A 25,350-nucleotide genomic window follows, 5' to 3' on the forward strand; every position below is an offset into this window, starting at 1 on the left:
CCCCATTTTTCCACACACACCTCCCCACGACTTTGCGTCCTCTCATCCCAACTCTGACACTTTCCTCCTTTGTGATCTTGGGCAAATCTTGTGTTTTGTTGCCCCAGTTTTCCCTTATACAAAAGAGGGATAGTGATACTTACAGAGGGATGGTAGGAGGTATAATTCACTGGTGAAGTGAAAGGCATTATAAGAGTGCAAACTAGAGTAGTTCATCTCTGCAGAACGTGTACATGGAGAAAAAAGGTAAGCTTTCCCCGTAAATCAGAGATCACGAGTAAGGAACCCTTACAGAGAGCAATATTGCAGTGCTCTGCAATAATGATCTCTAAGGCTAGGCTTTACAATGGAGTCAGTCACTACAGCATTTGGGACCAGTGATGTAGTATCTATTTTATAAAGATTTCAAATATGTCTCTTTGGAACTTAATCCTTCCCCCCTCCCTGCAAAAAAAAAAATCTATGCCCATGTGTGGCTCCCCAAGAGAGAATCCTTGCCTGCTAACACATGTCCCAGGAGTGAATGGGATCCATCACTGTAGCTGGACCCCAGCTGGGCCCCTCTTATTCTGTTAGTAATCTGCCTGTCCCACCCTAGCCCTTAGGAGCTGTGCTAAACTCCTCTCTTCTGGGAGGCATTCCTGAACTGATATCCAGCAGGCATAAAAACCTCTTCCATCAGGCAAAATCAGATCAGTGTTTTGCTTCCAGCAAAGAAACTGCAAGCTTTGTGGTGAAAGTAATTTCCCTGTGTCCTGATTAACAACAACAAACCAAGGCCCACAGACTGGAGAAGAGAACAGAGCTTAATTGACTGAGTTTTGAAATGCGGTCTTAATGATTAGGTTCAAATTAGCCAGCATCACCTTTTCATCCTGAGGAATTGAAGTGAAATGTGATTCTCTACAGCAGGCTATGGCTAATCCAGCTTGCATCACACACACAGCCCTTTTAAAACATGTCTCAAATAAAGCAGGTATCTTCCTCTTTCACGGCTTCTCTTATTTTCCTCATTGTATTGTCTGAAGTACATATTTTAAAGCTCCACACCCCCATCTAAGCCACTGGTGTTTTACCTGCAAATCAAGAGGAGGATAGGATCTGGGGCGGGGGAGGAAAACAAAAAGAAATGGCTTTGAACTGTTTAGTTTTTTTGGTGAAATGATAAAGCCATGTCCCAAAGCAAATGAATAGTGTCCAATTGTCAAAAGAGCAAGACATGATTGTCTGTCAGCAAAAGCGCAGGATAGGAAGTGCTAGTGGAAACAGTGACACCCAAATAATAGCCATAATTAATACCTGGCATTTCCCATGGCAGAATTCTGCAGTAATGGTGCAAAATGCTGCAAGAGCACTGATAGCAACTAGGGTCTACTGGGCTGGGCACAAGTCTGCGAATCAGATGTGTCTCCCAGTCCTAAGCATTGCAGCAAATCACTCTGCCTGGCATGGGTGGCAGATGAAGCTTCCCTTTGGGGAGACTCTAGAAATCACACTCCCATTGCCATGCTGTGTAGACATTCTGGGAGTGTGCAGCAGGCTAATGTGAGATAGATTTATGCCCCTAGGTTGTCAGCAACTAACTATTTGTATAGACAAGCCATAAGGTTATAACTTAGTATTGACTAAAACAGTATCTTTTCCATCTGAAAAGAAAATAACTCAGAGAAAGGTGTAGTTTGGGTTTGTGACAGGAAAATAGATGAGCTTCAGTTTTATCATAGTTTATGTTAAAATAAATACTAAACTAAAACTAAACCAAATAACTTATGTATTGTTGGATCTGACAAAAGTGTGCTCAGACCTTTTAGGGTTTTTGACCTGGAAAATATTTTGTTTAGCCAAGATCTCATTAATACTGTTTATTCATTACAATTACAATTATTTTTCTGGAAACAAATACTTGGATCCAGCTAGATACATAAAAAAGAATAAAAAGAAATACTCCCCGCCCTCTTAAAAAATTGCAATTTGGCCCTTTCCTTCCACTTCCCCCACAGTTCCTCCCTTTGTATGTTGTCATCACTCACCATATTGTGTCCATTTTAGTCCTCAGTTCTTTGGTCAAATCTGCTAGCTCAAACCTCCACACTTAGGTGAAGCCCCATTGAATTTCAAGATCAGGGCTTAGATTCTAAATGCCCTAAGGCAGAGACTTGTCATTGTATGTCTGTAAAGCACTATTTATACCTATGGTGCTGCATAAATGATAATAATTAACACATAGTATTATATATAAGATGTCAGATATGCCATGTGGCTGTTGTATTACTTCAGGGTTTTTGCAGTTGAGTTAACACTGTGGGACTAATTCTTATTTTATTTACATCAAGGTAAACTGAAAGGTGTTGAGATTTTAAGGTGCCAGGCACTATATTAAAAAAAACAAACTATAGTATCAAGTATCAGAGGGGTAGCCGTGTTAGTCTGGATCTGTAAAAGCAACAAAGAATCCTGTGGCACCTTATAGACTAACAGACGTTTTGCAGCATGAGCTTTCGTGGGTGAATACCCACTTCTTCGGATGCAAACTATAGTATATAGATATAGGGGGAGAATTTTTATGCCTTTGAAAATCTCCCCCATATAGATTAGACAAACTCTAAATTGAACCAGGTTAAATGCAAATAAAATCTGGCTTTGTATATAAATTATGGGATTCAAATTCATATATAAAAACACTTTGATTAATTCTCTGTTGGTTACCATAGAATATCAAGCGCATGTGTTATGCATTGTATTGGGTTAGCTGTCATTTTTACAGAAATTATTTGGGCTTTGCTCACCATGAATGAAAGCAGGTGAATATCTATTTACTATAAGAGTTGCACCTGCTTACATCTGCAATCAATTTGGTCCTCTGGTAAAAGCAAGGCCCAATTTAACTTCTATTAAATCAGTGATTGAACTCCCACTGACTTCAGCAGGATTCCCAGCAATCTCCTAATTTTAATTTGACATGTAAATATTACTGTTGCTTATGATAGTTATCTGCACAGCAAATTCCCTACTTATTATGGTCCTGTTCCTGCAAAGCTGTTAAGCATGTGTTTAAGGGCTTTGCTAGATTAGGAATTATGAACATGTGGATAGACTATTTAGTTTTCAATCACCATCAATGCACTTCATTAGCTACTTCTCTTGTAGTTACTGAAATAAATTAAAACACAAACTAATGTTTGTAAATGGATTATAATGGAAATTTTACAATACCTTAAAATATTTTACAGGGGGAAAAAGGAAACCAAGGTGAAAGAGGTATCCAGGTATATTAACTTAGTTTTTCATTAAATATCATTTGGCATGCCATGTGTTTACTAATAGTCAAATGTTAAAAATTAATTCAATTTGAATTAAAATAAACGGGAGCTTTGCTTGACTAAGGACTTCAGGATACAGTCTTAACTCAGTAAATCACTGCAGAATATGAACTCACCAACACAATATTACGAAAGTTAGTTTGAGAGAAATAATGGGATTTTCAAAAGTGCTCTAAAATGGCTTAGCTGTTCCCACTAACTGTAGGGGGCAGAGTTAGGCTAATGATGAGTGCTTTTGAAAATCCACCATAGATCTCTAAATCTGTAATGTCATAAAAATGAGAACTTTCCTCAATGTACTGAGGTGATAAAGCAACTGAAATAGGCAGGAACAAGGGAGATCAGCATTTGTCTCTGTATGTTCAGATGATAGGCTTGCTCCATTATGTCTACAGTAGAAATGTGTGTCCAAGCTACATGGTTTGGAACTGAATCTTGAAACACCTCTATGTCTGCCTCCTATCAACAAGCTAAGTGACGGTTGGATCCAGGTTTTTGACTGAACCATTATAAAGATGGGCCTTTGGTTAGGGCTTATCTCTTTACATTATTTTGACTACTTAATTTGTTCACCTAAAGAAATATGTACTGTTCAATAAAGTCTTTTTCTTTTCTGAAGGGACAAAAGGGAGAAGGAGGAAGACCAGGGACTCCAGGCCAACAGGTACCATTAAAAGAAAACACAGTTTAAGAAAACTACATTCATTTTGTTTCTTCAGAAGATAAATGCCATTTACAATGGTAGTTCTTTGAATCTAAAGAAATACATTAGATATATTTACCTGTAAATAGGATTATATTGATTATTTAGTGTCATTAAAATATATTTTAAAGTTTAAAATAGTTAACCCAATGAAATGGTAAATAAACTGTATGTTGAAAAATAGAATAGAAAGCAGAGAAAAAGAACAGGATTGTTTACATACGAGGCCAAAAAGGCTGAGGGAAGAGTTCTGAAAAGGTAAAGAGCTATGAGATAGTAAAATCTAGTTATACCATTGCAATAGTAGGAAAAACTGCTTCAATTTTTCAAAGTTTTTATTTAAAACAATTTATTTTGCAATATTATTGATAAAACAATAACATAAACTCCAGATAATGTAGTAGTGGAAACATGGATTCAAGCTTCTATGATATTGCTCTGAAAGTCAAGCCCAAGACTATACAAGCCTTCCATTCACTTTTGTATTTATCATGCAACATTTTCGTAAAGTATTGCATTTAAAGATTCAATTACTGTCATACTGTAAATCAAGTCAGAGTGTTAGTATTTTTTGTACTTGTAAATTACAGATGTTTCCTGTTTCAGGAGCAAATCAGCTAATTTTCTCTTTTCTTTAACCTTGTTCCAGTATATTTTGATTATGTTATATTTGGCTGTATTAACATACCATAGGAAATAATTGTTAGTTGTAAGTGTAAAAGCATGTAGTTAACGAGTTCTATGTCATGTCTAAATTGCAAAGTATTTACCAGCAGTACAAAGCTAAAGCTAGATTGTGAAGAAAATAGCAGTGAAGATTGTTCTCACAATCAGTGCAGTGGTACTATCACAAGCTGCCTGGTTGGAAAAACAAGTAGCCACATTCAGTGAAGCTGGGATACGGAATTATACACCCCAGACTGACCCCCAAAACCTCAGGAGGATTTAACCAAAAGGAGGCCAGGCGGTGCTGCCTTCTATCCCCTTTCTCAGGGTTTCTAGCTGATAGTTGAGATGCAGCTTCACTTTGTAGCAAGGCTCCATACGAGTCCCATCAGTGGACACAGCTGAGGTTGTGTGCCCTCTTGCCATGCCGCTTCACAGCCAGCGACATCGGTGTGTGCCTTTTGGCAGACAGGAGGTTGTTAGCCATTTTCCACCACTGCAACATCCTCCTCCAAAACTGACTTTATAACTCAAGGGCCCTATGCCTAGGTTTCTGGCAGCCAAAGCCAATTTAAACACAGATTGAATCTGGATGTCAGTGTGTAATGTCTCTGGGCCATTTGGTTACACAATTAACCTGTTATTTCTTTAGCTTTTTATTGAGGCAATACTTATCAATAAGTGTTTCTTGTAAGAAAACTAATGCAAGTGCATATCATACAATGCGTATGATAATTTACCTAATGATCTTCTAGTACAGGGGTCGGCAACCTTTCAGAAGTGGTGTGCCAAGTCTTCATTTATTCACTCTAATTGAAGGTTTTGCATGCCAGTAATACATTTTAATGTTTTTAGAAGGTCTCTTTGTATAAGTCTATAATATATAACTAAACTATTGTTGTATGTAAAGTAAATAAGGTTTTTAAAATGTTTAAGAAGCTTAATTTAAAATTAAATTAAAATGCAGAGCCCCCAAGACTGGTGGCTAGGACCCGGGCAGTGTGAGTGCCACTGAAAATCAGTTCACGTGCTGCCTTTGGCACACGTGCAGGGCCGGCTCCAGGCACCAGCATTCCAAGCTGGTGGTTGGGGCAGCAATCTGCAAGGGGCGGCAGTCCCTGTTGTTTTGTCCCCAGGCAGCGCGCTGAATTGCAGCCACGGGCGGGGGTGGCAGTCCGTGTGCCCTTAGGGCGGCAGGCGCATTTCCGCGGCGGCGGCAATTTGGCGGCAGCTTCTACGTTTAGCTGTCCGGAGCAGCTTCAGCTAAACATAGAAGCTGCCGCCGAATTGCCGCCACCGCGGAAACGCGCCTGCCGCCCTAAGGGCACAGGGACTGCCCCCCCCCCCGCCCGCGGCGGCAATTCGGCACGCTGCTTGGGGCGGCGAAAACTGTAGAGCTGGCCCTGCACACGTGCCATAGGTTGCCTACCCCTGTTCTAGTACATTGTTCAGATATACTAATTTTTAAGAAGATAATTAATGTTTGTTTACTGTGCCTCATATGCCTCATATGTAAGTATAAGTATTCAGATATATTTTGAAATCTTAATTAATTTGCATATCGAACATATTCTGGTTTGTTTGATCCCGGATTTAGTAAGAGTGATGCATCATAACGGTGTCTCAGTTTGATTTATACTTTTTTCCACATTTGATTTCTAAAGGGAGCAAATGGATTGAATGGAGCAAATGGAGAGGTACGTGTTTTCAAATCACAAGCACCATTTTCTAATTCTCTTTGCCAATTGTGTGAATAGTGACTATGTAAACTGTGTGCTAAAGGGCTTGCTTTTGTCCTCATTGGCACACAAGTGAAAGGGGATGATTAGATGCAAAGTCAGGTAGGAGGAGGCATGAGAAAGAAAGATTTAACAACAGAGTAGAAAGTCACTGTTTAGGGAAATCAGTGACTGAAAAGACAAAGAAATATTGTTTAAAAAGAGAGCAAGGAATATAGATTTTCTACAGAACTCCAGTTAAAACAGAATCTGAAGACAAAAGAAGGGGTTAATTAGAGAAAAACAAACAAGTAAGCAAGGGACTTTTAAAAAAGAAAAAAACAATTTGTTTTTCTGGAGACTCAATCCCCAGCTCTTCATTTTAAAAAAATGTTATAGTTCAGTAAAACAGAACAAGAGACACCCTTATTCGGTGACAGCCTGTCTTATGACACTGACCCAAACGATCCCCAAATCCAATAGGCATGATTTTGAACTCCCTTCCATTGGTTTTACACTAGTATGACGCAGTCAGGTCAATCTGGAGCTCAGACATTCTCTGTTGTGGGGTCCTGAATTTTGGAACTCGACCCCTTTCTTGGTCTGCTAGAGCTCAGATTTTTTTGCTTTCTGGGTATACTGTAAGACCAATCTTTTTTCCTTCTTCTCTTGGGCTGCAGAGGAGAACATGGGTTGAAGTGGATATATTTATGGGCAGTCCTTTTTTAAGTTCATGATGTGCTTTTTAATTTATGGGACATCTGCCCAGAGCACTGGATGGGTGCCTATAGTTCTGGTTATAAAAACTAAAAAAGAAAAAAAAATCCAATGAATCGGCTTCATTGTAGTTGCTCATGGTTCTGACTCTAGGGTAAATGAAATCAGTGTACATGGATCCATTCAGTATAACTCAGTTTCACCTTTATTAGGAAATTCTTTTACTCAATCAGGTTTTGGCAATCTCTTGTTGGGTTCCGCTTAAAGGAGGTTTGTTGTATTTCAGTAGCTGAACTTGTTCTTTAGGGCCCCACTTGAGCTGAGTACTTAAGCAAGTGTGCAACTGTAAACAACTGAATAATACTATAGGCTTTGATGGAACTATAACCATCCTTAAGATTACACATGTGCTTAAGTATCTTGCTTAATCATGGCCAAGCTCAGTAAAAAGATTGTCATAGAACCATCCAGCTTTCCTCATCTGTTCCTCCTGCATTTTCTAAATCACCATAATACTGGGGTATACTTTCATGGGATATGGACATTATTTACATTTTTCTAATACTCTCTGTAATACATTTTTCCAAATAAATATGATTTCATTTTGTGTACTTATAAGAGCTGTACAATTTACAATATATGCTTATTTTAGGGTTTTGGGGTTTTACAAAATATTTTTATTTTAGTACTTGTTTTAAAGGAATGTTTTTAATATAAAATCTCTCCAACCAGTCTGTTTCAGCATTTCTTAAGCTCCTCTCTTTTTCTTGATTGTCTCTGCCAATAGCAAGGGTCAACAAACAAGGCCACACACTGGATGTGGCTGGCCATTACAAGACCAAAATTTGCTGCAGCAAACCTTCTTTCAGCAGTTTCATCTTATTTCTTGGCAGGTTCTACAGGCAGTTGTGCTGATGATTCCAGTATTTTGTCTTGGTTTCTTAGGTTGGCTTGCTGCCTGCTGTTTCGTTCTATAGTAGATGCCATTTTCTCTAGGGTTGCATTGTTTTTTAACATTTCACAGCCCTTTTAAAACTTATTTCAAAATAAATCAACTTACAAGTAATTTATAAGTATCTAAACATGCTTTATAGCTTATAAAGTAATTAAAATAATAATAAATTACTCCCAGGTACCATAAGTATTTTCTTGTATCATATTTCCAAAAATGAGTTTCTAGAATTAGTCTCCTATAGACATTGTTAGATACCTAAAAAAGTGGTCTAATTTTCAGTTGTCAGCATACGCAGCTCCTGTTGTAGTCAAAAGCAGTTGTAAGTCTCCACACTTTAGCAATCTCTAATCCTGAACAATCCCATTAAGATATGTTAAAGTGTCTGTTAAGTAAAGATTTATAACTGTATCATACAAAAGGGAATACAAATTTAAACAGTCTTAACTAAGAGCACTGTTTTCTGTAAACCAATTTTTGAATTGAGAACAGGGAGTAGAATTCTGTGGAATGCTTGTCAAAGCCTGCTGTATAGCTGACTGGAACTTAGTCAACAATTCATTTGTTGATGCTGCATAAGAAAAGTACCAACACTCTGTCTCTTTACTCTGTTAGCTGCATAGAACTAACAAGTAAAGAGTCATAATTTCGAAAATAAGTCAAAATTTCATTTCAAATATACACGGAGTGATACTCTGCTGAGTAGGAAAGTGTTTTTATACAATTACATTTCTAGATAGAACTATCAAATAAATGTATGAGTGAGATGAAAAAGCCTTTGGCTTGCCATTTGCAGAAAAATCTGAGCTAAATGACTTTCTTTGGGTTCACTGAACGCTAGTGCTTACTAGCCCTAAAAATGTTAAGGGACAGATTGTGACTGGCTCATGTGTCACTGTAGGGAACAGGGCTTCAGGAGCCTTTCCCCTCATCCTTTTTGCATTCCACCCACAGAGGTCAAGCATAATCACAATCCCCTTTAGAGCCCCTGGGATGCACACCACCCAAAGGCAGCAGGGGCATGATTCTGTCCACCAACCTGCTCTACACCGGCCAGCAGAGCTGGCTAGGTACAGAGTAAGAAGCAATGTTGTAAATGAAGGTGCAATGGCCATGCTCTTTCAGCATGCAGGAAAGCTCTGGGAGGTTTACCCTTTTCTACGGTGGTGAAGAACTGCACTGTTTCTACATGGGCCTGTGCCAAACTGGTTTGAGTGAGCCCTAAAATTCTGTTGTAGGGTGATCTAATAATATACTTACTGTACAATGAAATAGAATATAAAACCTTTGTCTGCTTTATAAAAAATGTTTGACTAAGGACCTCTTAAACCTTCTTCCTTTTCCCAAAGGAATATTATTTATTTAGTAATATATAGTCTGTTGCTTTGTTTCTGCACTTCCATATAGCATATTTGGAAAGAGTGAAATAGATTTATAAAGCTGCTATTGAAAATATACACAAGTCATATAAAAACTGAACGGAAAAATTCATAAGGGAACAAAGATTATACTAATTTTAAATCTGGGAGTGTACCATATTCCACTGCAATAGAGGTTTGTTGGCTCCAAGTTTGGAAAGTAGTCCAAATTAACTAATGCGGTAGGTAGTCAAATGTAGAAGAATCACTGCTTTAATTAAGTTTCTTATTTCAAAATGTTTCCCAGTATTGGCTTAACCTTACTTAGCAGATTGTCTACTGTTATTGTCAATTAATTTGAGAATAACTGAGGTCTGGAAAAAGAACTAGCACAATTCAAACTCAACTTCCTCCCCCCTCCCGTCCTCCATCCTGGATGGTAAAGATGTAGGGTAAAATTATGTCTCCATTGTAGTCAATGGAAGTTTTGCAATTTACTTAAGTGGAACCAGAATTTCACCCTTAGGCTGTGTCTACCCATGTGGTTGCATGCAGAGTACATAATATAAGCTCCCCTAGCATGGGATAAATAGCAGTGTAAATATGAGGCATGGGTTAAGTGAGTAAAGACATGCCAAAACTTTCAGGTAAATACACGGCTCTCCACATGCCCAAACATATGCTGTTTTTATTAGTGTAGTGTCCCATTGTCTCTCCGGAGCTGGAGCCTTTCCCTGCCATGTGTAGCTGCACGTCATAGTTTGGATGCAGCCTACTGCAGTGTGTTGCTACATATACTCTATATTTCTCCATTAGTGTAGACGAGGCCTATAATCTTCCAAAAAAGATTTTTAATGTCCTGTATTAATATAACTGTGATATCATCAAAAAGAGGAGAGAGTAATTTAATATTTTTCTTTTCATTTAACTGTTATATAAAATAGTTCTGCCTAGGATTAAAAGTTTGGTCTTCACAAAGAAAAGTAAAACTGTTATCTGTAATGGTAATTTATTTCAAATTAACCTTTTTCTAGTAAGCATGCTTGAATTAAAATATTATTTATAAAAATCCAAAGAATTCAATGAATTTTTTGTAGAGGTGGACTTGTTAATCAACATCCCCTGTCAAGATTATCCCTACAGATTAATTAATTCAGACTGATTTTTATGAACGCTTCTTAGTGAAGGTGCTGTCAGCCCCTCACAATGAAGATTAATTTTGAAAATTACTTTTGAAAAATCTAGTTACAGTTTTTGTTTCCTTTGATTTCAGAAAGGTGAGAAAGGAGATCCTGGCATTAGAGGCCTCAATGGACAAAAAGGAGAATCTGGTGTTAATGGTTTGGTTGGACCTTCTGGTCCGAGAGGACAACAGGGAGACAGAGGGCAACCAGGGCCACCTGGAGCAGATGGAAAACCTGTACGTACAGAATCTGACATTGCAGTTTTCATGCACTTTTAAAAAAACTTTCTATGCATTTTTTATAACTCTTCTATATTCAATTCAGGGAAGGGAATTTTCAGAAGAATTTATTCGGCAGGTTTGCGCAGATGTACTGAGAAGTAAGTCCCAAAGATTGCAATGTATTCTTTCTTTATTTAAAATGCTCTGGCTACTTTCATGATAATTATAAAGATGTCCTGTTCTAAGAAAAATCAAAACTACTAACACAGTGGACTTAGTACGATATAATTACACACCATAGTGATGATGTCTCCAAATCTTACCAGTCTGTAGGCCTTAATACATCACCATCACCATCCCCTTCTCCTCCACAAAAAGCCAGATATTTTGTTTTTGGTGATTTATATAACAAATGATTTATCTTAAATCCTTATTAATGTAGTTTGGCATTTGGTTATTTTTATCTTGCATAGTAATGTTATCTCAATGTCATTCTCAGAATAGTCTAAAGCATTTTCATTTGAATTCTCCTAGCCCAGTTGCCTGTTATCCTTCGGAGTGGAAGGCTACAAAACTGCAACCATTGTCAATCCCAAAGTGCTTCTCCAGGACTTCCTGGTCCACCGGGTCCAATAGGCCCAGAAGGTCCGAGAGGTTTTTCTGGCTTACCAGGAAATGATGGTGTTCCAGGTCTTCCAGGAGCTCCTGGGAGTCCTGGTGCCCGTGGGGCAAAAGGTAACTGCATGGGTATCTCACGAAGCAAATAACATATAGCTTTTACTTTATTACATGTTCAGTTCTGAATGGTACTTGAGTGGGTAGCAGTAGAGGGTCAAGAGAGGTCCACACCACGTAGTCTAGTTCAGGATACAGAATTCATTTCCAAAAGTTGAGAGATGTTTGGTTTAATTTTTTTGTTTCCGACCACTTTAGAGAGAGGCTACAGAATTGAAATCTGGATCTGGGTCAGCAGGTTTTTGATTAGTGGTTTCAGAACCAGTATTTGGGTCCAAATTTTTTGGTGAAGTAAAAAATTGTGGCTTTCTCCCAACTTAGCACTATATGGAATTTGACCTGTGCCTACAATCCCCCACAGTTTGTCTCTTTAAGGGCTCAGTCATGCCTTACAGGCACAGTCTTACATCAGGGGGTGGTATAGAATAGCACTTCTGTGAGGGAAAGTGCCTCACAGAATTCCCTGGCATATAGCGGAGTTCATCTACTGCACCACACCTTAAGGGGGGTGTGTGTGTGGAACTATGACCTAGTCTTGCATAGTCCTTGCACCCAGATGCACTCATATGGCCTTTCTAGATTTGACAGCTGCACTTGTGCCTGGTGCGTGCGTGGTGAGCACTTTGCAATAGTTTAAAGATGTTTTTCTTTGGCTGACCTCAGAGATAGACCTGTCAGCAAGGAAAGTGCTCACCTGCACAATGGGCCATTGCTAGAACCAGTGGCGGATTAGCTACTGGGCCAATGGGGCAGTGCTCAGGAGCCCTGACCAATTGAGGGGCCCTGGAAAAATGAGCGCTCTGACCCGCTCTGCCCGGCACTCCTGCCAGGGAGTGGGGTTGGGGCACAGCGGCTTGCCTCGCTCCTCGCACCCACCTGGCACTCCTGCTGTGGAGCGGGGGAAGCCCCTGCACCCCACTCCCCACCAGGAGCACCGGGGTAGGGAGCAGGGGGAGACTGGAAGTGGAAGGGGTGAGGAGGGTCCCCCACTTGCTCTGGCCCAGGGTCCCCCAAAAGCATAATCCACCTCTGGCTAGAGCTGGTCAAAAATTAGAAGTTCTGGCCTGTGGGGAAATTCTGCTATGGTGTTTACTTTTTGTCCTGACTCAGGATGAAAAGTCAAAGTATTGAAATTTTTCACAGAATAAAAAGTTCAGAAAAATTTGATTTGTAAGTGTCAAAACACTTCATTTCTGCTCACTCGACAGAGAATTGAGAACCAGGGGCATGAAGCACTGTGGAGGTTAGGCAGCCACATATTAATAATGAACTGGCCCAAAATGTTTTGATTCTATTCAGCAAATCAAACTCTGAGTTGGGAAGACCCAAAGTGAAAGTAAATATTTTGTTTCAATTTTCCTAACAGAAAAAAAAATCTGCAATATTAAAATTTCCTGTGGCAAATTTCAGTGTGACAAGAATCACGTTTACCATTGGAAATAACATTTTGACAGAAAATTCCCAACCACATATAGCCATTTCCTTCTAAATTACCTCCGAATATAAAAATGAAGCCCTTTTGGTTCTGGGGTATCTGAGAATATCTGTCATTCTAGTTTTCTTCCTCTATGAGAGTAATGACTACTCTTAAAGATTTTATATTCAATGAAACCAGCTTTAATTGATCACTCCAAGGAACAATACAAATTGGTTCCTCACTAGAGATCTTCTAATACAGGTGGATCAGAAGTGTACTCCAGTGGGCTACATTCTGATTTGATTTATACCTTATGTCACCTTACTGCACTCAAGGTGGTAGCACTGGGGGTATGTCAGGTCACAGTTCTACTATTGTGGGGTTACTTTTGAATGGTCTTAAGAAAATAGTTGCCTAATTCACCTATATTCTTGGGAAGGTTGAACTGTCCTTTACATCTTGTCTGGTGGTTATGCTCTCTACTTTTAATTGGGACACTTGGGTTTGATTCATGCTCTTCTTGCCATTTCTCACTTCAGTAATCAAACCAGTTTCAGTAAATTCTGCAATAAAAATCACTATTCAGTAATCGTATCAGCTAGGCTTGTGATCTTGTCAAATCTCAGATACTTAAATAAGTTAGGCCTAACCTTTATGAATCCTCCAATGGGGGGGGGGGGGAAGGAATCTGAACCACTATCAAAGGAGGTTTTTTGTTTTGTTTTTTCACAATCTGGGTCCTTCTTTGTGATCTTTGGTCTTTTCTCCCTTATTAAAAGGCTTGCAGTCTCTTTTGGCCTCTTAAAAATGCTGAGTCATTCTCCATCTTTGCTTCTTACTTAGTTTCCATACACACAATTTCTTAGGGGAACTTTTTAAAATCTCTGTAGTAGATTGATATTTTCCTCCACTATTCCACTTATTTGAGTGGCTGGGCTTAGGGATTCTTTAACTCGGAAAGTCTGGGCAAATTGCCATTATCAGCCGAATGCATGAGAGCCAAGATACAATGTTTCATTATGTGGAAAAAATGAATGATCTTGGAAAAGGAGGAACCTCTAGAAAATGTATTTTTAATCTTGTAAAGAACATTTTATAAACCTCTGAGCTCAAATTTTGGACAGCAAAAGATTCCAAGGAAGCTGCAGTTTGTATTGTATTCCTACAATATGTACTGAAGTGATTTAGTTACCTTGTATCCCTTAGACTTCACCCTGATACTCTGAAATACTTTATTGCACATAGTTAGTGGAAGATTACTCAAGAACATGATTATCATTTGAGACTAAGGTGTTTCACTTCTTATAAGAAGTGCCATACTAACATTTGAAGATATAAGGAGACAGTGTGACTTTTCCAATAAAATCAACTTCTATGTCTATTTTTTTTCCTCTGGTGTATTGTTTTTCTCAGGCCTGGTCTACACTACGCGTTTAAACCGAATTTAGCAGCGTTATACCGATTTAACCCTGCACCCATCCACACAATGAGGCCTTTTATATTGATATAAAGGGCTCTTTAAACCAGTTTCTGTACTCCTCCCCGACGAGAGGAGTAGCGCTGAAATCGGTATTGCCATGTCAGATTAGGGTTAGTGTGGTGGCAAATCGACGGTATTGGCCTCCGGGTGGTATCCCACAGTGCACCATTGTGACCACTCTGGAAAGCCATCTGAACTCGGATGCACTGGCCAGGTAGACAGGAAAATCCCCGTGAACTTTTGAATTTCATTTCCTGTTTGCCCAGCCTGGAGCTCTGATCAGCACAGGTGGCGATGCAGTCCCAAATCCAAAAAGAGCTCCAGCATGGACCATACAGGAGATACTGGATCTGATCGCTGTATGGGGAGACAAATCTGTTCTATCAGAGCTCTGTTACAGAAGACGAAATGACAAAGCATTTGAAAAAATCTCCAGGCTATGATAGACAGAGGCCACAGCAGGGACTTAGCACAGTGCTGCGTGAGAAGCATAACGGAAAGCCAAATAATCAAATGACGCTCAGGGAGGGAGGGAGAGAGGGAGGGGGGGACTGAGGACTCCAGCTATCCCACAGTCCCCGCAGTCTCCGAAAAGCATTTGCATTCTTGGCTGGGCTCCAAGTGCCTGAAGGGTCAAAAACATTTTCCTGGGTGTTTCAGGGTGTAGTCGTCAATTTACACCCTTCCCCGCCCCCCGAAAGAAAAGGGAAAAAATCGTTTCTCGCCTTTTTTTAATGTCACCCTATGTCTACTGCATGCTGCTGGTAGACGGGGTGCTGGAGCGCTAAACAGCAGCATCCTCTCCCCTCCCCTCCCCGGTGGCAGACGGCACAGTACAGAAGGACTGGTATCCGTTCTCGTCATCAGCCCGTGAGTGCTCCTGGCTGGCCTCGGTGAGGTCGGCCGGGGGCGCCTGGGTAAAAGTAGGAACATGTTCTTGAGTAATCTTCCACTAACTGTGTGCAATAGAGTATTTCAGAGTATCAGGGTGAAGTCTAAGGCCTGGTCCACACTAGGACTTTAATTCTAATTTAGCAGCATTAATTCGAATTAACCGTGCACCCGTCCACACCAGGAAGCCATTTAAATCGACATAGAGGGCTCTTTAGTTCGAATTCTGTACTCCTCCCCCACGAGGGGAGTAGCGCTAAATTCGACATGGCCATGTCGAATTAGGCTAGGTGTGGACGGAAATTGACCTTAGTAGCTCCGGGAGCTATCCCACACTGCACCACTCTGTTGACGCTCTGGACAGCAGTCCAAGTTTGGATGTTCTGATCAGCCAACAGAGCCAGTGGAGGGAGACCCTCTCTCTGTACCAGCGCTCACACAGCGAACGGGAGGAGAGGTGGCGTGAGGAAGGCAAGCAGGCGACTCAAACGCTGCTTGGACTAATGAGGGAGCAAATGGACATGCTCCGGCGCCTTGTGCATGTTCTGCAGGACCGCAGGCAGGAGGACAGAGCCCCCCTGCAGTGTATCTGCAACCGCCCTCCCCCGCCACAAAGTCCCATACCCCCCTCACCCAAAATAACCAGAAGGAGGGGCGCCAGGGGGCGTTAAAACTGTCACTGCACCCCAGCAGAGTGCTCAAGTACCCAAAAGCTCTCATACCTTAAATTTTGAGAAGTTCTTTCCTTCCCGCCTCACCCCGTCCCAGTTTCATCCCCTAACTGGCTAGTTGATAATAAAAAATACTTTTCTGTTAATTACTGTTTCCATCATGTTCTTTTAGAGGAGACTGTGTTTGAAGCGGGGGAAGGGGGTTGGTAATTGGACAGGACAGTCACCTTTACCAAGGTACAGACACGGGGGCAGGATCAGCAGCAGGTCACACACACAGTGCAGTCAGTAGGCACCCTGGTCGGTTTTTGGAGGTGGTTTCCAGGTTCTGTGTGGGTGGGGGGGATGTGACTTTGTAGCGGGGGAGGGCGGTTACAGATCTTATGCAGCGGTCCTTGTCCTGGACCGCTGAGTCACGCAGCAGAGGAATCTGTATCCGTCCTCCTCCGCCACAAGGTCACATAGCCCCCGCACACAGAATCCCAAAAAGGAGGGATGGCAGGCTCCGTTGAAACAAGCAGTCCGGCACTGCGGACCGCTCTAGGAGCAGGAGCCTGTCATTCCTCGAGTTCAGAGGCAGTCTTTACATCACCGCACACCCTACCCAGCACAGTCTGCGTCCCAGTTTCAACCCTTTAACGCAAAGTCATTAATAAAGAAACCTTTCTTAAGTAACAATGGAACATGTATTTTATTTTTACACATGTGTTGGAAGTGGGGGAAACGGGGTGAACGGGGTATGTAACTGCAGAGGATAGTCAACAGTAACTGGGTAAAGAAACGGGTAGGTTCAGCTTCTCTGTAAAGAAACTGAAGAGTCACAGGTCACGCTGCTCGCTGGTACTTGAAGAGTTCCTTGTCGCTGTCCAAGGCGCCTGTATAGGGCTTCATGAGCCAGGGCATTAGCGGTTAGGCTGGGTCCCCGAGGATCACTATAGGCATCTGCACATCCCCAACAGTTATTTTGTGGTCCGGGAAGAAACTACCTTCCTGCAGGTGTCTAAACAGACCACAGTTCCTGAAAACACGCGTGTCATGAACCTTGCCTGGCCACCCGACGTTGATGTTGGTAAAACGTCCCCTATGGTCCACCAGTGCTTGCAGCACCATTGAAAAGTAGCCCGATTTCTCAGCAGCTGACTGTGGAAGAGGTGGACGATAAGGTGCGAGGAGGTGAAAACGGCCATAACTGCAGCGGGCTCCATGCTCGCAGTGCTGTGGCATCCGCACTGTCACTGACCAGAAAAGTGCACGAACAGATTGCCCGCAGGCACTTTTGGGGAGGGAGAGAGGGCGTGATTGACGGTTCAATGCTGACAGTTACCCAAAACCACCCTCGACACATTTTTCCCCCCAGCAGGCATTGGGGGCTCTACCCAGCATTCCAATGGGCAGCGGGGAGTGGGGGAACTGTGGGATAGCTTCCCACAGTGCACCGCTTCCAAAGTCGACGCTGGCCCTGTTACTGTGGAATCACAAAGTCGAATTACTGTCCTTAGTGTGGATACACAAATTCGACTTCGTAAGGTCGATTCCACAAATTCGAATTAAGTTGAATCGAACTACTCTTGTAGTGTAGACATACCCTTAGGGATACAAGGTAACTAAATCACTTCAGTACATATTGTAGGAATACAATACAAACTGCAGCTTCCTTGGAATCTTTTGCTGTCCAAAATTTGAGCTCAGATGGTACAGAATGGCTGGTAACCGTCCTCATCATAGCAACTGGGGGCTGAGCTCCATCAGCCCCCCCCCACCGTCATGTCTAAAGAAAAGATTCTGTACTGCCTGGACTATCATAGCAGCTGGAGGCTTCCTCCCCCTCATTTTATCTCACTAAAAAGTCTGTTTCTTATTCCTGCATTCTTTATTACTTCATCACACAAATGGGGGGACACTGCCACGGTAGCCCAGGAGGGTTGGGGGAGGAGGGAAGCAATGGGTGGGGCTGTTGCAGGGGCACCCCCTAGAATGGCATGTAGCTCATCATTTCTGTGAGATCTCTGGGGCTCTGACACGGAGCGGCTGTGCTCTCTGGTTCTCTAGTACACTTGCCCCATATTCTAGGCTGGACTGACTCTATTTTTAGACAAAACATAGAAAGGAAATGACCCAGGGAGTCATTCCCATTTTTGCCTATGCACCCCCGGCCGACCTCAGCGAGGCCAGCCAGGAGCACCCATGATAGCAGCAGACGGTACAGAACGACTGATAACTGTCATCTCATCGCCAATTTACAATGGCATGGCAGATGGTGCAATATGACTGGTAACAGTCTCTGCTATCTTGCAAAGGCAAATGAATGCTGCTGTGTAGCAGTGCAGTACCGCGTCTGTCAGCAGCATCCAGTACACATATGGTGACAGTGACAAAAGGCAAAACGGGCTCCATGATTGCCATGCTATGGCGTCTGCCAGGGCAATCCAGGGGAAAAGGGCGCAAAATGATTGTCTACCATTGCTTTCACGGGGGAAGGATTGAGTGACGACATTTACCCAGAATCACCCGCGACACTGTTTTTGCATTGGGATCTCAACCCAGAATCCCAATGGGCAGGGGAGACTGTGGGAACTATGGGATAGCTACGGGATAGCTACCCACAGTGCAACGCTCTGGAAATCTACACTAGCCTCGGTACATGGATGCACACCGCCGAATTAATGTGCTTAGTGTGGTCGCGTGCACTCGACTTTATACAATCTGTTTTACAAAACCGGTTTATGTAAAATCAGAATAATCCCGTAGTGTAGACATAGTTTCAGTGTCTAATTATCTTTTGTTGTATTTGAAATAATAATTTCTCTGACTAAATACATTCAATACATGTGCATTTCATTTAGACTTGTATCCCTTTTTACTGCAGGGCTGAATTTGGTGAATTTGGTTTTCTAAACTTCTTCACTATCTAGTATTTTCTTAGACTCGTAGACTCATAGACTTTAAGGTCAGAAGGGACCACTATGATCATCTAGTCTGACCTCCTGCACAATGCAAGCCACAGAATCTCACCCATCCACTCCTGTAACAAACCCCTAACCTATGTCTGAGTTATTGAAGTCCTCAAATTGTGGTTTGAAGACCTCAAGCCACAGAGAATCCTCCAGCAACTGACCTGTACCCCATGCTGCAGAGGAAGACGAAAAACCTTCAGGGCCTCTGCCAATCTGCCCTGGAGGAAAATTCCTTCCCGACCCCAAATATGGTGATCAGTTAAACCCTGAGCATGTGGGCAAGACTCACCAGCCAGCACCCAGGAAAGAATTCTCTGTAGTAACTCAGATCCCATCCCATCTAACACCCCATCCCAGACCACAGACTCCATTACTTGCTATTTGTTTTGAGCCTATTTCACTCTTGAATAATTTTGTGGCATACTCTTTTGAATTTATATATTTTCTCATAATTTCTTATGAACATTAGCCTAATTTTCCTAAATTTTTACTGCAGTTACAACCTAATAGCTTTTACTACCCTTGTTACCCTCTTCTGTAGCTTTTCTAGTTTCCGTCCCCTTTTTGTAATATCAGCCACAATCCAGCAAATCATGTAAGCCTGTGACTAGTCCCACTGATTTCAGTGGGTCTACTTACATGCTTAATGTTAAGTGCATAGTCAAATTGGATCAGGGTAATGTCCAAAATATGTCAACTTCGGTCTCAGCAACTATTATGTTTCTACAGCATCAAAAGAATCTCTGAGAAAGGTACGTAAAGTAAAACCAACTAGCAAGATGCCAGCTGTAGCTCAATGCACATTTTGAAAATCCTCTGTGACATTTTTGTCTCTGACGCAGAAAACCAAATGAATTTCGGAGCACATTGAAGTTTTGTCTTCAGCAGTTAGATACTTTTATTTCCATTAATACCGATTAATCTTCTTGGCTACTCAGCAAAGGGTGAAAAAAGCTGGTAATCTTTTTCACCAAAGAAACTGACCATATTAGGCCATAGCTTGACAAGTGTAAGCACTGAATTTGGCTTGATATCTCTTGTTTGAGAGAGAATTTAATTTCAGATGTACATTTTGAAAGATCACCCATATATTTTCTGATTCAACTAGAGACCATGTTCAAAGCATCAAATTCATTTTTTCATGTGACCTAATCAAAATGCCACCAGTGAAAGGCAAGCCAGAATTAGCCTTCACCATCAATCCTGCCTATTATCTACACACACACGCACCCCTTCAACAGAAATTACTTACCATTAGTTCTTTAGTTGAAATTAGGCTGATAAATAAGGCAATTACACTGCATAGCATTGAACAATCACTCATCCAGCCCCACCACCCGTCCCCTTTTCAATTTCTCAAATGAAAACAATGCTTACTGTGCATGTGTGTGTGTTTGGTATCCTACAGGGCTACCAGGAAAAAATGGAGAAAAGGGCAGCCAGGGAACTGGGGTTCCTGGAATACAAGGCCCCCCTGGCCCTCCAGGTAAGCATGGGTTAGCCATGTAGATTTCATTGCATGTACATTATTTTGAAAATGTTGGTGACTAAATTTATCATGATTGGATTAATCTTAAGTAGTACTATTTAAACTGTGTAAAATATAATCCCTTTTATGCTGGTTGCTAGATAGGAAAACACTGTAGGTATGTGTGGTTTTATTGCTTTTCATTTGCAGCAGAATATATTATTTACTATAGGGTAGGTATTTATAGATATAAGTGACTCAAATTCCTATTTCATGGCAGACTGAGATTTAAAATTAGCAAAATTCCCTTGTGTAATAGAAGAAGAAATAAAACTCAACAGGTCAGATTTTCAGAAATGTTAAGAACCTGCAAACCTAATTCCCACCTATAGCAGCTGCAGGGGCTCTGAAAATCCAAGTTGATATATTCATGAAATCACACTGCAATTTCTTTTGAAAGGAAAACATTTTTTTTTAAACAATAGCATGCTCTGTCAAAATATAAAATTGATCCTTTGGAAGAGACGATAGGGCCTGATCCATATCCAGTTAAGTCAATGGAAAGGTGCCTATGGACTTTGGTTCTGGCCCACAGTGAGCTGGACTATATGATAAAGTAACAATACATCAAAGCCAATTTTTAAAAGTTCCTTTTTAAATCGCTTTTAATTTTGATTTGATTTTCAATCTATTCTGCTATTCACCTTGATTATTTGTAAATCTTGATTCAAGTTCAGTAGATGATATAGGTAACTTGATTATTTGTAACCAACATTTAATTCACGGTATATAAACTCTAATGCCAAAGAAGTCCCTTCTTCTGAAAGTGAAGTTTTGTTCAGCTTAGTACAGAAACAGGACCCAAAGTTCTGGAGTGTTTGAATCCAGTATTCATCTTAGACCCATCTCTAACAGTATTATACAGCATAGTCTAACTGCTTGTTGTATATATGTCATCAAGGTCCTGAAGGTCCACCTGGAATGAGTAAAGAGGGACGTCCTGGAGAACCTGGGCAGCCTGGTAAAGATGGAGATCGTGGAAATCCTGGAATTCAAGGACAACCTGGCCCCCCGGGAATTTGTGATCCATCATTATGTTTTAGTGTAATTGTAGGAAGAGATCCATTTAGAAAGGGCCCAAACTACTAATTTGCAATGAGTTAGTCCATGAAATAGGTATGGTGCTTGTCTTTTATGGTCTTTCAAGTCTCAGGAAGATGACCAGAAATAATCCCTTAAACAGAAACAAAAGTACCTCTGGTTTGGTAAAGCAATAAAGATTACAAAGGTTATACATTCCATTTTAAAAGAATCTCCATTCATATTGGGCCTTTAGATGCATAATTAGCCTTGATTAAATATCAAGGGTTTTCAGAGAGACAGTCAATTTTATCATGAATAAAATTAACCATGACATTTGATTTTTAGTATTTAAGTGCCCACTCATACTCCTGCTTCCATTGAAGTCTGTTAACATTGCTAGACAACTTCTGTTGACTGTAATGGGAGCAGGATTGGGCGCTAAATGTTTATGGATCAGGTGTAAATCACTGTGAAATGTTTCACATTTAGGCTACATATACAGTAATTGATTTTGAAAGAAAGTGTCTAGCTGTTACTTCATATGTGTGTGAATTTCATTGGTTTGTGTACATTTAATATTTTATAGCTCCAGGCTTTCCATTAGCAAAAGCATGTGTCTGATTTTTACAACATTGAGAGAAATGTTTGGCTTTTTTAGCTTTTGGCCAGTAATTTCACCCAATCTATCTTCAATTAATTTATCTAAAGATCAGTGTGAAATGGAATCGTAATTTATCTAAGGACCAGGGTGAAATGGAATGCAGCTGAGATTTCACCCCAGAATGACACATTCTAACTAAAGAAACAAAAGGAGTTATACATTAACTGATATTAAAAATTGCATTATTTTAAAAATAAACTTTAATTTGTTTGCAACTACAGTCTGCCAAGGTTGAAAATCAGTTTTTGAAAATGAAGTTTAACAATTTTAATACATTCATTAAAATTACAGACTTGCTCCATCTTCTTTGCTGTGCTCCACAAGGATTGTAGATGTCAAATGTAAAAAACAGGATTACAAGAAGAAAGGTCTTTGTGCTTGCTAACTAATTGCAATGTTTGTTATGTTGCTTTGTTTTCCATTTTAAGCAAGACATTTGTATGCTCATTTTCATTGTATGCAATGCTAGCAAGAAGTATTTCTTGCATTCTAAGTAAAAAAAAAACAAGTGCACAGTTCCCATTAGAATTTGAGTACATTTTAAAATTAATTCAGAGAATCTTTGTATTGCACTTAACCAAAGCTTTATATGACTTTTTTGATGTGTTGTTTTTCTGTTGTCGTGCTACAAAAATTTGGTAGAAAGCTTGACATTCAAGGTAAAATAAAATTTTGTAGAGACTTGGTGGTGATGTGATGAATAAATGCAAGGGTTTTTTAATTGGCTGTGCTCTGTGATAGCACAACAGAATATATATTATTCTCCTAGAGTAGGTATTTATACCTGAGAGCTGCTCTCCTATTTGGTATTCTTCCATCTTTTCTAAACAAAAACCAAAACAGAAAACCCTCTAAAAACAAGAACAAATCTCTCACTCCCCCCTCCCACCCTTGAAATCCCCAAATCCATCTAACCATGTAGAACCTGAATGTCATACACTGATTACTCCCTGAGCAGTCACACTGACTTCAGTAAGACCAACTATGGAATTAGGTACTATTCATTGTCAGTAAGGGTACCAGAATCTGTCCCATAGAAATGGCATAATTCCATATGTTATTAAAACCCTAATTTTTAGTATTTAAGTGCCCATTTAATTTGTCGACTTTCAGGTTTTTTATATTAATATCCTCAAACGTTATGTTTTTTCTGTAAAAACAATGAGGAGTCCTTGTGGCACCATAGAGACTAACAAATGTATTTGGGCATAAGCTTTCCCGGGATATAACCCACTTCTTCAGATGCATGGAGTGGGAAATATAGTAAGCAGATATAAATATTCAGCACATGAAAAGATGGGAGTTGCCTTACCAAGTGGGGGGTCAGTGCTAAAGTAATTTTCCCTCTGTTGATATTCGCCCCTTCTTGTCAACTGTTGGGAATTGGCCACTTCCACCCTAATTGAAGTGGCCTCATTAGCACTGACCCCCCACTTGGTCAGGCAACTCCCATCTTTTCATGTGCTGTGTATTTATACCTGCTTACTGTATTTTCCACTCCACGCATCTGATGAAGTGGGTTATATCCCAGGAAAGCTTATGCCCAAATAAATTTGTTAGTCTCTAAGGTGCTACAAGGACTCCTCATTGTTTTTACTGATACAGACTAACACGGCTACCTGTCTGAAACCTGTCACTGCTTTTTCAGTTGAGCTCACTTCAATTTGAGATTTTCAGTCACCTGATTAAAAAGGAAATCGAATCACTGAAGCCAGAAGGAAAAGTCTTGGTAGATTATATCCTCTCTATCTCCCTGCCAATAATTAAATGTTCCTATTGTATATTAAGTAGTCCCCACATATCAGGATCCATCTTTTGCAGCAGAATAAACAAAGCCCATTCTAGTAATCTTCTTGAATTATATTAGAATACTTTGAGTGTGCCAACAAAATAGGGGGAAAAGAGAACTAGTTAATATAATTTATATGGACTTCCAAAAAGCCTTCACGTCTCTCACAACACTATATCAAGCAAACAAAATAGATGTGGAGTGAGAGAGAAAGTATGTAATATTTAGAAACTGGCTAAGAAATAGAGAAGATAAACCATGAAGAAATTGTCTGTATTCAAGATAGGAAAAAAGTAAATGCAGTGCCCCTAGGTTCCATACTATGAACAGTTTGTAGTACATTTATTAATGATCCAGAAAGTGGAGTGAACAGTAAGATGGTCAAATTTTCAGGTGACAAAGTTTATTTAGATTAGTCAAGAATAGAGAAAGCTGTGAGGAATTACAGTGGGACTCAACAAAATCAGATGAGTAGACAGCAAGATGGCAGGCAAAATCATTATTGACAAATATAAAGTAATGCATGTTGGAAGGAATATTTGAACTACTTATACATAGCCTTGGAAGGATTAATTTGTATACGTATATATCGGTAAATGTCAATTTCACTACACTCAAACCAACAAAAATATTTCTGTCAATGATCAAAGGCAAAGTAAGAAAAACGCTGCTTACTAGAGTTTAATTTAAGGATATTTACTTAGTATTTTCTGACATGTGATGTTGACAATTTGTGTTTTAATGATTATAAAACTAACTTTTTGAATCTCAGTGTCTTTTGTATTTATATAATTGTTTGACCCATAATTATGAACAACTATGAACATTTAAATAATAAAATTGCTTAAATATACATAAATGTTATCCATAAAAATTAAAATCTCCTGCTAAGCCTACTCATGTATGTTGCTGGACCTAAACAAGCTGTAACCACTGAGGACAAAGACCTTGATGCCATTGTAGAGAGCTCCAAGAAAACTTCAACTCAGTATTAAAGGACATTCAATAAAAGAAACAAAATGTTAGGATTTTAAAAGAATGAGACAGAACCATATTTAAAATATTACATCATATAAATTAATGGAACACACTCAGTCTAAATATTGTGTATTTCAAAAAGATCATAGCAGAAACTCAGAGAATTTAGAGGTGGATGATGAAAATGATTAGAGGCATAGCAAGACATTCTTATGATGAGAGATTGAAAAGATTAGGTTGAGGATGTGAGGGATTTTCCCAAACCTGAGCCATTCTTTTTAGGTGAGGAACTGTCCCAGATTGAGGTGTCATTACAGGAGGTTTTGGAACAAATTTATAAACTAAACAGTAACAAGTCACCAGGACCAGATGGTATTCACGCAA

General features: G+C 40.1%; 1 protein-coding gene across 6 annotated transcripts in view; it reads left to right on the forward strand.

Annotated features, from left to right (window-relative positions):
- The window catches only part of COL21A1 (collagen type XXI alpha 1 chain), a 181,845-nt gene extending 158,508 nt beyond the window's left edge, over nucleotides 1–23,337 (forward strand). For 4 of the 6 annotated variants that reach the window (XM_039528333.1, XM_039528336.1, XM_039528337.1 and 1 more), the window contains 8 exons: nucleotides 3,231–3,266; nucleotides 3,940–3,984; nucleotides 6,354–6,386; nucleotides 10,708–10,854; nucleotides 10,943–10,997; nucleotides 11,374–11,574; nucleotides 20,396–20,473; nucleotides 21,417–23,337. In XM_039528333.1, the coding sequence (XP_039384267.1) occupies nucleotides 3,231–3,266; nucleotides 3,940–3,984; nucleotides 6,354–6,386; nucleotides 10,708–10,854; nucleotides 10,943–10,997; nucleotides 11,374–11,574; nucleotides 20,396–20,473; nucleotides 21,417–21,604 (783 nt within the window). In that variant the 3' untranslated portion in view covers nucleotides 21,605–23,337. Of the gene's footprint in view, nucleotides 1–3,230; nucleotides 3,267–3,939; nucleotides 3,985–6,353; nucleotides 6,387–10,707; nucleotides 10,855–10,942; nucleotides 10,998–11,373; nucleotides 11,575–20,395; nucleotides 20,474–21,416 lie in introns of those variants that run through there. The other 2 variants (XM_039528334.1, XM_039528335.1) reach the window with 2 other exon arrangements.
- Nucleotides 23,338–25,350: the final 2,013 nt, after the last annotated feature.

This window comes from Mauremys reevesii, linkage group 3 (assembly GCF_016161935.1).
Source record: "Mauremys reevesii isolate NIE-2019 linkage group 3, ASM1616193v1, whole genome shotgun sequence".
NCBI lineage: Eukaryota > Metazoa > Chordata > Testudines > Geoemydidae > Mauremys > Mauremys reevesii.